This window comes from Lutjanus erythropterus, chromosome 15 (genome assembly GCF_056507025.1).
Source record: "Lutjanus erythropterus isolate fLutEry1 chromosome 15, fLutEry1.hap2, whole genome shotgun sequence".
Classification (NCBI taxonomy): Eukaryota; Metazoa; Chordata; class Actinopteri; order Lutjaniformes; family Lutjanidae; genus Lutjanus; species Lutjanus erythropterus.
The window spans coordinates 28826083-28844142 of NC_139331.1; the positions used below are offsets into that span (position 1 = coordinate 28826083).

Here is an 18060-nt window from a genome sequence, read left to right on the forward strand (position 1 = left end):
TAATACAGATGTTTCCTTTTAACAGATTAGATAAAAATTCAAAAGTATTTAAAAACAATCCCAACTCATAGTAAACCATTCTAAATCCTATTAAACACCCCAAGCCCATATTAACCCACACAGTGCAATCAAAAACAGCCCATGCTGGCAGAAAAACACTCAATCTGGCAACACAGAATCCAAATCCACAATAACTCACCGCTGATTGTGGAAATGTTTGTGAGAGAAACTTTTCACCAGTGTTTTAGACATGTGTGTGTTTATAGTGTGTTACATGTGAATTTGCACTGAAATCACTCACCAGACATTTTGCCCGTGTTGGCATCTGCTGATGGCCACATTCCTTGAACCTCAAGCCCACTGACTGAATGGCTGTCCCACAGTGCCCCTCTCTCCCTGCCTCTCCCCACCCTCCTCTCTCTCTGTCTCCCTGTCTCTCTCACCCAGAGAGAGACTTGGGGTGGATAGTGAGGTCCATTGTGTCAGTGAGATGTTTATTAATGAGAGAAGTGCACACAGAGAGCAGAGCTGCTATTGAAGGGACTAATCGCTAATCTCTTAGTTAATACGGTCAATCTGTGTATGTACTAATATAAATTACTCAGGCGCCTCAAGGCAGTGACATGCAAGCTGGTGTTCAGCAGGGAATCTGAATGAATTTGTGAGTTTGTGCGAGTGTGAAACTTTACACGGAAGTTGGAATTGGCTTTTCTGTTCAGGCTTGGTTGATGTTTGCATGTGCATGTATCTAATCTGAGCAGTTCTGGATGCATCTGAGTGAGTAAATTTTTGCATTTTGCTTGTCTGCCAAGGAATAGTGAAATTTAATGCAGCAATTTTTTGCGACTATTGGTTGGCTTATTTTTCAATAGTTTAAAAAAAAGTTAAAACCATAGAATTAGGCACTTTTAGTCCGCTGCTCGTTCTTGTTTTGGGATTTGTGCAGAGGTTTTTCGTGTCTGTGAAAGGAGTAGTGTGTGTTTGAGTGTGTGTGTGTGTGTGCATCTGTGAGCTGTTGTGCGTTCGTTTGCTTGCCATGCCCTTGCCTGCGCCCGATGTCCCGGCCTCTCAGAGGCTGGCACTGGACTGTCGTACCCTTCTGGACCATCGCGTTGGCAAGGGTAAGTGACAACAGCATCTCTGTTCTCTCGCTGGCTCCTTCTCTGTTTCTAAGTGGCACAAACAGAGAAGTATTTACTGAGAAGTTGCTTTTTTTTCCATATGGTTCCATGATGCCTGACAAAAATATGTCATGTTACAAAATGGAAATTGCTGTTTGGGGTTTGATTTGTTCTGAGCTGTCTCTTGTCCTGTTCAATTGATTCAGTTTATTGCATAGTTTGTAGAAGTTGTTTGAACACTTGAGTGGACTAAAATCAAAAGGTACATTGGCTGTGATTGCGCAGGTTGCTATTGAACAATGTTGATTATTGGGATATTTCATTCATTTCTAATTTTTTTTATTTTCTGCCTTAATATCGACTGATTCATAAAATCTTGCATGAATAAAATCTCTCTGTGGGATAAGAGGAATGTTTGTTCTTCCATCAGTAAGATATGCACGTAGCTCCACAGTGAATATTCCTGTCAACAATTAGAATTTTTGCAACAAGTGTACCTGCTTCAAGCTGTAGTGAAAATGAGAATATCTAGGGCCCAACCAATACTGGATTTTGGGGGCTGATGTTGATAATGACATTAGAGAGTTTAAAAAGTTCAGTCACCGATAAATTGGCCAACAGACCGATGATCCCTCTAATGTGCTTATCAAATATATGTGACAAAGATATGGAACAGAAGCAGGATGTTGACAATGACAGATCACTGAAACATAAAATTTTCACTGTTCACCCTAAATGCTTATAAATAACTATATAAAAAACACACACACACAAATAGAAATATGCTGTATTGTTGCTGGCTTGAAGCCTTCCATGTCCAAAGCTGTTAAATTGATCGTTTACATTAAATGTTACCTATAACACTCAAAAATGAAAACAATCTACATGATGTTATTTCCCTGTCTATAAAGTTTTCTAATTGGTCAAAACTCCACAATGGCTCGTGTTTGCCACGTTTTATATTTGAAAGCAGTATGCTAAGCAGTGCAAAATGTGAGCTGAATAGCGCCTCTCACTTCTACTCTTCATTTGCATGTTTTATGAGGGAAAAGTGTTAAATTAGGCTACTATGTAATATTACAGCTGGAGTGAAGAAATGTACCCACCACCTCACTCATGGTGTATCAACAAAACAAAAACAGCAGAAAAATTAAATTTTTGTGTTGCCAACATAAAGCACCATAAACCACTATGTTCTGAACAAACACAAACACATTGCAAAGACATTAGAAACACAAACAAAAAGTAGCATTTGCTTTTTGGACCATTAAATAGCAAACTTAAACTCTCAGCAATGCGTCACTGTAAATAATGCAAATGAGGGCCATCTCTCAGCCTATCAGCTGCACATGTAAGTGTCACATACCATAATCATACAGCGCCCCTCAATGATTGAAAGACGTTATTAGATAAGTTACATTACACAAGCTACACCAGCTTTCCAGATGGTGAAAACTGAAATTTGGTTAAAGCTGCATGTAATCTTACTAATAACAATGATAATATTTGTCATCAAGAAAAAAAGAGCACTGGTATCAGTATTGGCAGTTATCCAAATTAAGATATTGGAACAGAAAAAAGTGGGTTGGTACATCTCTAATATCAGTCTGGGTTAGATATCATACAGTGTAAGGATGAGCTCAAAAACAAACAGTCAAACCATGTCTGAATCTGTTTTCATTAGTTGCCCAGCTGAGAACAATTCACCACTGTCTTCAATTCACTGAACCATTCCTGATGTTGCCCTCTCTCTTCTCCTTGTTCAATCAATGGAAGCAGATCACTTTCAGTAATTGTAAACCAGGCTTTATAATGGACTGTGGCTTTCTCACATCATATAAGATGGCTTTATTTTAGATATTTCCAAAACCTCCTTTTAAATGCCTATAGCCAGCCAAAATTCATGCAATGCCATTTATAAAGTGATGTGTGAAATAATGAAAAAACATGACCCAATAAGGCTGAGTAGGCATAAGCACTCATTCATGCTTTTACAAGGACACTGCAGCAGCGTCAGGTCTTTGGTTTCACTGCAAACGTGTACATTAGAGCCAGTTATGTGAGCACCATATCTGGTTTTGTTTGCCACTATTATGGCTGTGTGGTAATGTAGACAAAAGCATTGATTTGAACAGTTTGCACATGAGGTGCATTCGTGTGCATGTGGGAAGCTCTGCCATCTGAGAGGGGGGTGAGCTAGCTGCTGAACAGTGTTTTGTTTATGCACTATGATTTTGGAAAATAAAACTGGAAGAGAATGATTAACAGTGACATCTTGGACAGTTCACAGTTTTTTGAAAATATTTTTTTACAATGCAAATACCAGTAACAGATTTCAACATTAATGATCAGAAATCTACTTGCCCAAAATCAATGTTTACTTGCTCCTGTACAAATTATTTCATTTATTAGTGGTTATCAAATAACAGCAAAGACTAAAATTAATTGTCTGTTAAATCTTCGCTGTCTACGAAATGTCAGAAGATTGTAAATTTAAAGACCTCACCTTGGACTTTGAAAGTCTAAAAAACAAAGATATTCAGTTTAAAACGATAACAAGCAAAGAAAAGTGGGAGAACTCCATATTTGAGAGGCTGAAAACAGCAGTTTCTTCCTTTTAGCATAAGAAGTTACTTTAATGATTAGTCTAATCGATTATTGAAATAGTTTAATTCATTTCCCCTTATCCAGTCAGGCAAATGAGTCGCTAAATTTACTAACCCAACATGGCATTTTACTTGCCTGGGTAAGCAGGCAACGTTAATTGTTGAGCCCTGCAATAAACATGGTTATATAATTCTACATTTTCTGCAGTTTATTTTCATTAAAAGTGACTGATTGTTCAGATAAATGGCTGGTGTATTTGAGGTATCCACCAGGCAGCTATTGTGGATGTTGGAGCCTAAACTTTATTTCCATCCCTGACAAAATAAAGAAAGGGGGAAAGACAGACATTTTGGTATGAAGCTAGAAAATGGAAGGAAATGTGGCGGAAAGTTGCATAAGCACAGAAGGAAAAACTGAAAGTAAGTAAATCAGGAGGCATGGTAAGATTAATGATGGAGAGGAGGGAAGGAGGGATGCTGGCAGGGGGTGGAGTGAGGGAGAAAAGGAGATTGCGTGGGTGGGAGGTCTTCTCCCTTTCTATCCCTATGGTGTACATTTCTCCCTCCTTTCTCTGTGTCATTCTCTGCAACTGAGAGAAACGATTATAAGTGCGGTGGGGGTGTTTGTGTGTGCGCCTGCATGTGAAATCTGCACTCCCCCCTTGAGAAGGAGCGCTATTGCAGGAGACAAACGGGAAAATCCAAGGTCATCACGGCACGCTTCTCTCTGACGTTGCCTTTCAGCCCCCTTTTGTGCGCGTCTGTGTGTATGCCTGTGTGCGTGTGTGTGTGTGTGTCTGCACGGCAGGGAGAGTGTGTGTAATTCATCGCATCTAGCCAGGCTCTGCACCAATCACGGTGCGCATTTTAGCTCCAAGCACACGTGCAGGCATTTATCCCAGAGTGTGTGTGTGTGTGTGTGTTTGTGTGCGTTTTCAGTGCCTCCTGGCACAGCAGTGTGTCTGTATGAGCGACTGAAGCTGCATTAAGGAAACATAAGCGTCCGTAGTGAGAGACTCCAACATCACGATCGATGTACGGTAAGAATAACAATCACTCCTCCGTCGTGTGTTTTTGTGTGTGCGCTCTGAGCTGTGTAAGCATGTGAGTTATGTGAAACATGCAGCGTTCAGCCAGTTTTCCTACATTCTACAAGCACGTTTCATCTTAGCTTTCTTGTCATAGACTGCAGCTGTCACTAGTGTAATGTCTCCTGTAAGAGCATTATGAGACTTGGACTCTTAGGAGGATATCACTCTATTAAATTAGATCACAAGGAGGTGCTGCTTTGAGGATGTTTATTTTTGGTAATACAAACTTATTTTGTCTTACTTTTGTCTTTTTACTCAGTCTGTTTCCTTGTGCTACTTCATGTGGTAACATTGTGTGCTTTGCACAACATGATGAACAACATGTTCAGCTAACTGTTGTTGTTTCCTGTGTGACTTTATGAAGCTTACTTAACAGAGGTTTCATTTTCTTATCCTGGATTTTACAATTCTTCAATATTTTAGGTAGCACATGATAAATTCATGCTTTCTTAAAAACAGGAAAAGAACTATATGTGCTGTTAAAAGTTAAATTTGTCATACTTTTATTTAAAATGTTCAAATCATGAGCAAATGCCCTGGTCTGCTCTGGTGTTATTGGGACATGTTGATATACGGTTCATTGATTTGCGCTAATTAAAAATGTAGACAGCTTTGCTTTGAGTTTGCAGTCTATTGATGGAAAACGACTTTGCTTTGTAGGCTAATGAATTATCAGCACAAACACTGCACGCTGGGAGATCAAGCTAGGCAGCTATGTTAGACTTCCCTGTGCAGCTCACTGGTGAGCTACTGTATGGAAATGGTGCTCTTGGCTTGAGTCCCTCATAGCCCAGTTTCAGTGCCTGTTTGACTGTGATTCATGGTGTGTCGGATTGGCCTTGTGTCACCAGGATTTGAAGGCAGCTGGGTCTGTTCATCAGTATGTTGGTCGCATTATACCAGCCGTGTTCGCTGCCACCCACGCTGGATCGAATGTGTGCTTTGAATTTGACTTAGTGCACACCAATTGATGGCTGAAAAAAAAAAAAACGTATATACTGTACAAATACCTCTGCAAAGTGTGTGCACAGCATGTATGCATGTCAAGATATGTTCTCAATAGGTAAGGCTCTTCATGACAGAGAGAAGACAGGGATGGATTCATGTTGTGGTTATATATGCAGTGCATTGGAATAGCTGTCATTCTCTGCATGCCTTAGTGACAAAAATTCTGGTTTCTGTCCCTAATGCTCTCAGCCTCTTCTCTACGATACTCCCCTCCTCTCCTCAGCTCATTGAGCGACAGCTTATGTGCATATTGGGTTGGCTGTTGAATCAGCCTTGCTCATTATTCGTTATTTGCTTACACTCTCCTCGCCTCTCATCTTGGTCTCTCCGCGTGTTTGTAGATTCGGCTGTGTGCTTGGGTTTCACAGCGTGACTCCAGTGTTTAAGGATGTTTTGTCCTTCTTTGTTTGCCGATGTAAAAATAGCAGGACTTGGTCTGTCTCCCCCCGCCCCCCCTCTTATGTAAGAACACCCCTGAAGGGCAGCATGCTTTGTAACAATCATGAAACGAATCATGTATTTTGCAAAGGTATATGTACAGTATATATACAGCATGTAGGAAGCTGCCGAGTATACACTCTTTGCTTCTGAGTGCTTGTGAGTATGGCCTGTAAAACTAGTGTTGTTGGATGACCCCCAGGTGAAGGTGAGGTCTAAATGTGTATTGACGGGTTTTATCTCACTCTCAACCACGCAAATATACACACACAGGTCCAGAGTCTATTTAATATTCTCCTTGCAGGGCTTCAGGACTATATTTACTCTCTCTTGTCAGCCACGTGACTCTGGGTACAACAGAGCAGCTTTGGGACAGCAGGTGCAGATATGACACCACAAGATGCGCTGAGCTTCTTGTCACACACTACCTTGTGTGTGCGCGTGTCTGTTTTTGTAATTAGCTCGACTATTATACTTGAAGAACTTTGTTAAGGCAGAACTTTCTTGGCTTGTAGTGTATTTAGAGATGGGACTGTTCCGATCCGATATCTGTATGAGGTCACGATATTGACGTCAGGCATTCTTTGGACACCGGGTTCACATCCATTCTCCAATCTAAATTACACAATGTCTGCTATTTGTAAATACCATACTAAACAGTGCATGTTGAGAGATGAACTGCACTTTTCATGAGTTCTCCACACTAGCATGTAATGCAAGGAAAACATGCTCTGTCATGAAACTTGGACATACAGCTAGAGTGAAGAAATGTACTGGCCACTTCACTTGTGTAACAATAAACCAACTCAATAGTGACAGCTACCAACATAAACCAACATAAGCAACCATGCTCTGAACAAAGGCATGACAAACACTGACAAGTAAGCAATAATATACAGTGAGCAGATCATTGAGAAATAAACCCTGACAGCCTGTTGAGGTTTATTCTCAATGATGACGATAATGATACATTATCCCGCTTATACCCTCAAAATCAATAATTTGACTAATTTGATGGATTTTAAAACGGTTCTATGGCTCCAGAGTCTAGGATCAGAACTGCTTCTACAACAACATCCTGTTCTTCATAGCAACGGTCTGTTATACCTTAAAAGTGCTGTAATTGACAAACCAGAATTGAGTGTTGAATAAAGCCATGTAATAATAAAACATAACACTGGAATTTTGAAAAATAAAGCAGCATGTTTTCAATGGGAAATGGTGCAAATGAAGACCGTCTCTCACCATATCAGCTGCACATGTGAATAGCACAAGCCAAAATTATACAATGCCCCACAGTGTTTGAAAGATGTTGCAAATTACATTACATAAACTATACAAGCTTTCCAGATGTGCAGCTGACGAAGAACTTTTCACCACTAAACTGACTTTGGGTTTCAGTCTCATGTAGTCTTTCAAATGATATTATTAGTATTAATAATATTGCTAATAATATTAATAACAATTATTTAAAAAAAAAATCAGGTTCAGTTAATTTAGATTCACTCTCTCCTGTCATCCATGTGACTTTTGATGCAACAGAGCAGCTTTGGGGCAGCAGGTGCAGATTTGACATCACGAAATGCACTGGGCTGCCTGTCACACAACCTTGTGTGTGCATGTGTGTTTTTGTGATTAGTTTGATAATTATATTCTTTCAGAGTTAATACAGAACTTTTGTGGCGACACACGGGGTGGGTCCTGTTAACACTTGGCCATGTTTGTGTGAGCTTGTGAAGGATTTTTTCAATATTCTCATGCACAAACATGTCTCTCTGAGCTGTGTGTGGTTTATTTTTTTTGTTTGCCCCTATTTTTCTCACTTCATCATGCAGTTTTTTTTCTCTCCTCTCTCTATCTCTCTCCCCCTCACCCTAAAGTGGAAACGTTAAGCTGACGTCCTGGGGGAAATGGAGAGTGTAATCTGTTAATGTACCAGCCCATTGTTACGGGGATAAAAATAGCATTGTGATTGGCTGGCTCCTTGCTGTTGTGATTTGAGAGATGGAGACCCCTCACATGTGTACACATATGTGTGCATAAATTCATTCTGCATGGATGTGTTGGTGAGCATCCAATCAGTGAAACAAGTGAGACAACAGGCTAAAGTTCCCCAACTTCGGAGCACCAGGCTGCAGAGATGTCCGCCTTCTCCTTATTGTCTTCTTCTGTCTACAGACAACCAGTAATTCATTGTTCCTCCTCTGTGTGTGTGCGGGGGCTTGTGTGTGTGAGTGTGTATGGAGCCGTCGAGGAGCTCGCTGTCCAGCCCCTAAATGTGTTGTCAGCTTGCCATGCAGAGTGGGTGGATGTCGTGAGACCCCCTATGTGTGTTTTTCACCGCTGTCATCCAAATTCCTGTCCACCCACCTTGTTGCTCTCTCATAGCTTTTTCTAACCCACCATTACCAACACGGAAAACACTAAACAACTTGATAACACAGCTCTGAAACTATGCAGAATTGTCTTGTCATGACAGTGTAGCAGCTGGAATAATTTCCAGGTGTCATTGCAGCACATTTTGAAGTTTTACGCATGTTGGAAGGAAAATATGGTGTTTTTCTGACAGGTTCATACCCACAAAAACAAGATAAAAACAGTAAAAGAGAACTCAGACTAACAATAAGTTGGTCTGTTTGAATCATCATTAAACAGATCTGTAGTGTAATGTGTGTAATGTGACGCTTAACTGAGCAAATGGCAGGTGTGGAGTGAGTGTAATCCTGTTGCAGCCAGTCACAGAACATACGTGTTTTATGTAACCAATACCATATTGGTTCTATCATTCAGATGTCTCAAAGTAGGTCAAACATACAGTATGTACCTTAGTTTTATTTATCATACCACACACATGCCATCCTGAGTTGCAGGCAGCTTTTTATGGGCCATATCTGGCATGCAGTTTGGTCCAAGTTTGGTCTGTTACTGACCAGTGTTCATTGATAAAGTAGTGAGACGGAGTAAAATTTACACGTTGTTATCAAAAATAAACTTTTTATCCTCTCAACTCGTCTGACTTCTGAGGCTGGGGCCGATGTAGCAATTTGTGCTTGTACTTTCACATGGTGTCAATTTGTTGGGAGCCAGTAAATAGCCTTCTCTCTGAGAAATAAAATGCACTGGGTCTGCACATGTCCTCCCCTCAACACTAATGGATTAAGAAGTGGTTTTCTCCTTATTATAGTAACAACAGTGACTGTCCGACCCATGAGAATTTGGTCAGACAAGAGCATAATGACCAACCAGTCTTGTGGTCAGAGAGAACACTAGACTTCTGCTTCTCCTCTTGGGTTTTCAGATTTAAGAAAATCTAGAAAAACGATCCAAGGCACTTTTCTAGCAAGTAGTAAAAAAATTTAAATGGCTATTTCATGGTGACATTCTAAAAACACAGAATACTTGTACATGTGTAGTGGGAAAATTATGTGCTGAACTGCTCACTGTTGTTCCTCATAGTTACTTCTCATGTTCTGTCAGGCACGAACTGGCTACTTGTCCTTGAACACACAGCTGTTCTCCCTTTGGAAGAACAACTTGTGATAATACAATCACAGCCTGACTCTCTTGACAAACACTTCAGGTCCATCCTGACCCAACCTCCATCGTCTCCTAACCCTATAAGACAGATGTACATTCTTGACTCATTATCAGTTCCTTTTACACTTTCTGTGTGACTGTGTACAGATCCTTTGCAAAGCTCTATTAAAACACCACAAAGACAATCTCGGTCATGGCGTCTGTCTTTATTTTCAGATTTTCCACCACACGTTAATATAGAGCTGGCTCACAAGCAATGCGTGGAGGCACAAACAGCCTTCGTCTGGGTGCAGCACCTTTTTATATTTTTGTGTTTCCCACTAAAGAGCGCCTGTGTTACACTTGGAATTTTTGAGCATTCCAGACTTTGTCTTTTTGTAAGAAAATCTAGCTTGTGACACGTGAATTGGGTCGAGCTAGTTGATTGTTGAGTCCTATTCAATGGTAAGCATTAGATGACTCAACCCTTCAAAATTGCCTACCGCAGCTTAGACACATCAACTGCTTTTTTATTAAGTGTTATGTAAATGCAGAAACTACTTTTCGGCCTTAGGACAAGTTGACTTTTGTCTCAAAAAACTTTCAGATATATAGCTAAGATGTATATTAACACTATGTAAATGACCTAAACAGTCGCAGTAATTAAGGCCACACAAAAACAAATAACATAGAGAACATTGTTTATGAATAGGATTTGCTCAAAACCAGTTGTAATGGAAAATGAGGGTGCCTGCAGTGCACTACAGGAGTATGTAATAATATGCAAATTGCTACACCCACTGAGATACTAAGAATTATTTTGTTTTTTGGCATTACTGAAGTTTTCCCTGTAAAAAAAAACAAACAAACAAAAATGCTCTCCATGTTATCCTTCTACTCCTCCCAAAAATCTCTCCCCTCTCCTGCTGACTGAGAGGACAGGACAGATTTGTACTGGACAGAGAAGATGCAATAAGTAGCACTAATCTGTGACTCATTCAGTGCATCACAGTCCACCTCCCCCATCACACTTCCATCTCCGTCTCTTTTTTTTTTTTCTTTCGCTGCCTGTGTCTCTGTCACTCATTGTCCTCCACCCTTTCCTCTCTCTACACTTGGGACCTGCTGCATTTTCATTAATTCATCGGCGACTCCTACACTCAGGCCCCGGGCCAATACAGCAACGATGAGAGAGGGTGAGAGAGGGAGGTTGGGTGGGTGCAGGAGGAAGGGACAGAGGGAGGAAGGGAGGGAGGGAGGGGTGTAGAGGCCTCATTAGTGTTTGAAGTGATGGAGGAGAGAGGGGCAGCACTATGAACAGACACAGCTCTCAGAGATAAGCCTGAGCTCCAGCATAGCTCCTGCTGTGGACTTCGCAGAACTTTAAGGGAGCAGACAGAGAGGCCCTGAAACAGACTAGCTTTTAAGTGGTTAAGTCACTAAAGATGCCTTTTTACTCCATTAAAATGCTTTCCAAGGACATCCTGCCTGTGCTGACTGCCCTCTTCCCAGGTGCAGGTCACTGATAACTTACCAGAAGGCTAGTGAATGTAGGAATGTAGCAGCAGCTGTGGCTCAGTTTGGTGGTTCGATCCTCATCTCCATTTATCTCCATGTTGAAGTGTCCTTCGATATGACGCTAGCTCCTGATGGTCAGGCCAGTTTAATAGCTTGATGCCACTGCAGGGTTCAGTGTTTTGTTTTTCACTTGTGCAGTCTAGCAAGTCGGACAGAAACCTATTTGCCAACAATTAATGTGTTATGTTAATTTTAAAAAAAAAAATCTCTCTGCGTTCTCTGTTTGTAGCCTCTCAAATATATAAATACTATAATATTTTTCCAGTTTCTTTGGGTCCTCTAGTACAGTAAACTGAACGTCTTTGGGTTGTGGGCAAAACAAGACATGAGTACATCACCTTGGGCTTTGAGGAACTCTCATCAGTTGATTTTCAGAGTGCTTTGGATAAAAGCGCTACTTTACCATCTACTGCCATTGATGCCTTATTGCTTTGGTGTAAAAGACGCATCTAGGAGGTTGTAATTTTCTGTCATTTTACAGAATTAATGATTAACTGAGAGAATTGTCGGCAGATCAAATCGATAATGAAAATAATTGTTAGTTGCAGCAGAATGATTTGTGTGAGCTCTTATTACTCCAAGGTTCTGAAAATAATGTTTGTGTTTGTTCCTCATCCTTACCTTATTTCAACTGATGTGTTTAAATTTGTGTATCTATTTTCTGTTTATTATGGCTGTATATCACAGGGAAAACAACTGTATTGTACGGTAAACTTGGCTCCTGTGGTGTTATAGCCAGGCTCAGCTCGTCCATTTGCGATTGTGAGTCAGGCACGTGGCAGCTGATTGCCTCCATCATTTGTGTGAAATGTGCTCAGTTGGGAAACTGAATTTTTTGATTTTTAGGATGCGTATCACTAGTTGACAGCTGGTTTGGGAAATCTAGTCCCTGTAGGAGGCTGGATGTCTCATAGTGTAACCATTGTTTATCATCGCAAGGCACAAGGCTTGTCACTGCATGTGTTGCTTGGTTGGAGAGTTGTTATACATTTCTGGTGCTACTTTAATAAGAGGAAATGTTGTCTTGGTGTCAGGAGTCGAGGGAGAATTTACTGTATGTTGGACATGCTACGCTGTGAGGTGGGGGTGGCAACTTGGGCAGCTGGTAATTTTGGTAATGCCTGGTCATTGTGCTTTCAGAATGGGGTTTTAGTGCCACATCAGCAGTAAAGGCTTCAATCTGCGCAACAGCAAACTAAGATAATGAATAATGAAACATTTTCTTTTTGGAGAATAGAAGGAAGTAAAATGACGCCACGAGGGAGGAAGGAAAAGCTGTTTCTTTGCAGATTGTTTTGCTTTTGTCTGATGTGTGTCTAAAGTGTCAGGCTATGAAATCCTTAATCCAACTTCACTGCGTTGCTGGCTGACATTATAATGACCTACTTTTTTCATCAGCTTTGGTGACTCCTAAATTCCTATATCCTTGTTTGATGTGAACAGGAAGATAATTATTCTGTAGAGCTGTGCGAAGGGTTAAATGAATCATTTTGGGTTTTTGGAGGTTATCCCTTTTCCCCCCATTTCTTCACTCTCTCAGGGTCCCCTTATGACTCACCACTGCTGAATTCCCTCAGCCAATCAGAGTCCACCTACCTCTTTGCATTGAGGAGGAAGCAGGCTAGGCAGCAAAGTCAGAAAAATCACTGCTCACTGTGTTGCACCTTCCTCTTCAAGGCTATCTTGAGAGATAGAGAGAGACGGTGTGTGTATGTGTGTTATCAGCTGAGCAACATTGTTATGACTGTAATTGTCCTGTGACCACATTCTTTCCTTATCTGGCCTTCCTCAAATGCTTTTGCACAGAATTATCTTCACTTAGCCAAGCTTCTGTTTTATCAAAAGCTCCATAAAGATGAACACATTTACATGTTTTTAATATTGGACTCATTTGTTTGAATGATGGCATCTGGCCAGTGCTGACATTAGTGATTTTAATTCAACATTTGGCAAGTTTTTGGTATTCTTGCAGGGTATTTCACTATGCTACTGATGGAGCTGTGCCAGTGTGTCTTGTATCTCCATATTCAGCAGCTCCCTAGGAAATACCCTGTATGTCTACACTTCAGCTAATCATTTTTACATGTCACAGCAGGCTAGACAACCGCACCAACTGTAATAAAATAAACCAAGTGTATGTTTTTATTAAAGTATGCCACTTCAATAAGACCCTACAATAATACTGGCAAGGCTTTTGTCAATACTTGCTCATTAGTTTATCCATTATTATTTTACTAGCTGCAGCTGTGTTTTCCTTGCGCATAAGTCAGTTTGACAGTAGTTACATAACTACACATTTATTTTCATCACTGTCCATTTTCCAACACTACCTCTGTGGTGATACAGTGGATTGTTAATGTGAAGTTATAATTAGTTCTTACTGACTGATAACTCTCCCAGTGTTCATTGAATAAGTATCAGTGCTAGAGGCTGTGTTAGACTTTATCATTGTCTGACAAAATGATTTAATTTCAAAAACAGCTCGATCACAGTAACATTTAATACACAGATCAAACTTGCAGATTGTGTTTAAGCCTTTAAAGGCATGGAGAGAAAAGAGGAACAGACATTGTCCATGTGATCACTTTTCATGTGTGGAGGTCTTCTGACAACACAAAGCACTGGTGCTGGCTGATAAACAGTTTAGCCACTTGTCTTTTTTTTCCTAATCAGTTACTTCATAATTAATCACCTCAGTGTTGCCAACTTAGTGTCTTTCTCATTAGATTTAGCAACTTTTCAAACACTTTAAGTGACTACCTCTAAAAGTGACTAACATCAAATTTAGCAACTTATTCCAGACCATCAGGGAAAACAAAGGAAATCTATTCAGTCCACAGCTCCTCTGCCAACAGCGCTGGGGTCTCCTCTTGCGCTTTGCTCAGGCAGTCAGGTGTGGCATATAGGGTTTGCAGGTTTGAGTTTTTCACTGACTGTTTCCTTCTGGATCTCTGAACATGTAAATGCAGGATTCATGCAGGTGCTGGGGTTGGGTGTACTGTTTTAAAGGTTTGAAAAGTGCTTGGATTTTGCAGCTTCTCACCATGGAGAGCCTGCACTTTTGAGCCATGTAAAGGATGGGTCTTTTTGATCAAGCTAATGTTAGACTGAAGGGAATCATTAAGTAGCAGCAAATTAGTGAAGATTTTATTGAAGTTGAAGTTATTTGTCGAGTGATTGTTTTATATTGGCTTAGCGAGGTTATGTAGGATGCCAAGTCTACTTCCAGACACATTTTGAATCATGAAACTCGTTGTTTTCCTTTAGTCACACTTCTCCAAAATTGCATCATGAAAAATAATTTAGATGGTTTACAGCACTATAACATCTGATTTAATGTGAGTGAAATACAGTAATCATTCTGTGTATATTCTGTGTATGTATAGAAATAGTTAATTTACCACAGCTGTAAGGTGCTGGAAGAGTTTGAAGGCACATTGAAAATGCTTGAAAAGTGCTTGAACTTGACTTCGGAAACGGTGCAGGAACCCTGGTAAATAGTTTGTTTGATCTCTTGTTTTCTTTTGTAGATTTTTAAAAAACTTAAAAAAGTTAATGATTATTATTATTTGTGTAAAGCTTCTCTTGTCGTTTATATGGCTTTATCTTTATATAGCAATCTCTCCCCCGCTGCCTCTGAAACAACCATTCGTTACGGTAGATTGCCCTCAGTGTTTTAATCTGTAAAAACGATGGACAGCGTTCACATTTTTCCATCATTGTTTAAGAAATTCAATCAGTGCAAGTCAGTAGTCTGTTAATGTCACCACTGATCAGGACCAAAACTTTTATTCACTACACACTGATTTTAACCCTACCTCCAGTCTGTAGCATCTCTAAGCTTACCTTTGGAACAAGTGGCTGATTTAAGACCCACTTTATTACTTGGGCACTGGGTTCTCTCATTCACACAGAACAGACAAATAATGCTGCGACAGGGAAAGGACAAAAAAAAGACATGTTTATTATTTTTCTTTCTCTTTGCTTTTATCGCAGTCAGTGTCTGTGTCTGTCAGTTCTGTAAGCCTAATTGACCATCTCTCTCTCTCTCCCCCTCCCCATCTCTTGTTTTCTTCAGGGGTTTGTGGTTGTTGCGGGGCACTCAGGCCTCGGTACAAGAGACTGGTAGACAACATCTTCCCGGAAGACCCAGAGGTGAGAATCTCAAGTGACACTTTCTGTCCGTTTAGTAATGCATTTCTTAACCCAAAGAGGTTCTTGTCTAAAGTTGATAATGTTCCTCTGTCTTATGTATGAAATTGTGTATATCATTCTAATGTATCTTTTCCATTATTTGCGAGGCAATTGTTATTTAAACAACTAAATGTGAGAAGAAATAGTGAGAAATAAAGTGTTGTGCCAGATGAAGCTGGAAGCTTTCCACCTGCGGTCCCTTGGCGGGTAAATATAAACACCATGTTATGATATCGTCTCAGATTCTGGAAGGGCGAGGTAGATGTGATAAGAAAAGTCTGCACCTCCTCCATAGCTAAGCGTCTTCTTCAAAGCTGCTGGTGTCAAACCACAGACCCTGGTTTTGCTGCTGTTTTCTCAGATTAACTGAGATCTGATACTGATGACTCATAAAGAGAATTAATTTGGGTGGAGAAGAAGGAAGAGAGGAAACTTTTCCTAAGTGCCTCTTTCTGCTACTGCAGTAACCCACTTTACCTGTCAGACCTCTGGCCAGAACTGCAATACATAGGACACACTAGTACACAAAGACCTCATTTCCTTGTTTAGCGTGTGTGTGCAAGCAGGTGCACCTGCTCATTGTGCTCCTAAAATTGGCGTCTAAGTTTGTCTCCAAGCTGCCGTGACTGTAACTAACTGTATCCCAGCAGCTTGGGAATAATGGTGTCTGATAACATTTACTCAGAATTGTGTCGCCCCGTGTGAGCATATAGGTGTGTGTGTGTGTACACATTTACCACATTTCAGTGGTGTTACTCCCTGACAATTCGTGGTAAGGTGCTTAAATATAAGTTGTATTCTCTGCAAGTGTCCCCTGCCCTCACAGGACGTCCCCATAGTATTGTCCACGTCACTAGATTATTAAATTTGATTGGTTATGATCAGAGTTCTATCAGCGGGTAAGTCTCCCAGACATTTCTTGATTAACTCTGTGCTGTGAGTGTACAGAACTACAAAATGATTGACTCTAATGAGCAAAAGGCAACGATCAGCTTTTCAACCGGAGGGTGTTGTTTTATAGCCAGCTGCAATATTCTGGCTGTGTGATCGATAATGGATTCCAGCCACAGGATGTTTTAGAGAAGCAGACAGAAGCGGAGCTGTCGCCCTGTGCTGGTCTCCAAAATAACCCTGTGATGAGAGGAAAAAGCCCTTTTTCTACAGCAGACATTTTGACTTGTCCTTGCAGGAAAAGCACAACATTAATGAGGCCCAGGTTTAATTTGGGTTTGCCGGGAAGGCAAGCTAATGAACTGGAATGCACAATAGCAAGTCTAAGGAACTGGAAAGTCTTAAATTAAATAAGGTTGTCACGATTCTCTAAATCCATAATTCAATCAAGGTCATGATTTGATTAGATTTTTTAATTTAAACTTTTTTTTAACACTGATGGCTATACTGTTGTTAAATTATCAAGTTCAGAATTTGTAAAAAATCAACAAATCATTGGTTTTATGCCCTGACAATTTACATTTTCAAATTCCTCTTTACAAAGATATATCTGTATGGTATGAAGTGTGATATAATGGCCAGTAAACTATGCTGTGTTGCCTTTGAAGTGTTGATTTTTTCTTCATGTACAGGAAGCTACAGACAGAACTCTGCACTAATTTCAGCAAAATGCTTGACTTGCACTCCCCTGCATGTATGGGAATAGAGTTTTTTAACAAGAAGGAGGGCTCATTTGAGATGAGTTGCATCTTAAGCAGGCAGCGGCAGCAGGAGACAGTGACAAAAAGCTGCAGTCAAGATGGACAGCTTCTAACAGCCTTCAGTCTGGACAGGAAATCACAGAAGCTCTCACATCCTTTTAGATCCAATCCAGGTTTAATAAAATGTTATCAGAACAAACTATTCAGCTTTTACCCAGTCTCTAATAATTGTTTTATTGTATTTTCTTCTGTATGAGGCTATTAAAATGCTAGTCAGCCAACCTGTGATCATCATATGATGCTGCGTTCAACAACATGATGTCAATCAGCATCTATGCCAATCAGCTCTTCCAGGGAGAGGGACAGTTATCGTTAAGTTATCACTGTGTCAGTTTGCAGGTTATCAGAGTGAGTCGGTCTGGTTGAGCTGTTCGTCTCCAACATTTCACAAATGTTTTCTTGCTGGGTTTCTTTGTAAATGATGAATGATATTCTGCACATGTATCACAGTTAGTATTTTTAGAGTCACTTTGCCTTGCACAGCTATCTACGTGATACTTTAGAGTGTATAACCCCAACAAATTCTACCAGTCCTGTATCCTTCCATCTTACTGGAAGTAAATAGTCGAAAATTGTGTTATCCCAACTTTCTGTTCTTTTTGGGACTGCATGTCTGAATTTAAATGGGATCTCTGTGGACTGTAGATGTTTTTAGCTCCGTCCCCCTGACCAGGCTGAAGAGCAGCAAAGTAGGTCAAGGGGGAAAATAGGAGGTGAAACTTAGTGATCTACTTAAACTCTTAGAGTTTGGTTTTAGGAGAAGCACATTCTTCAGTACACACAGTATTGGATTAGC

At 40.4% G+C, this 18060-nt stretch overlaps 1 protein-coding gene across 2 annotated transcripts in view; it reads left to right on the forward strand.

Moving 5' to 3' along the window:
- The window catches only part of LOC146314592 (protein EFR3 homolog B), a 46164-nt gene that overhangs the window by 1103 nt on the left and 27001 nt on the right, over window positions 1-18060 (forward strand). The window contains exons 1-2 of one of the 2 annotated variants that reach the window (XM_084737750.1): window positions 4358-4767; window positions 15437-15513. In XM_084737750.1, coding sequence (XP_084593876.1) covers window positions 4761-4767; window positions 15437-15513 — 84 coding nt within the window. In that variant the 5' untranslated portion in view covers window positions 4358-4760. Of the gene's footprint in view, window positions 1-4357; window positions 4768-15436; window positions 15514-18060 lie in introns of those variants that run through there. The other variant, XM_084737749.1, reaches the window with a different exon arrangement.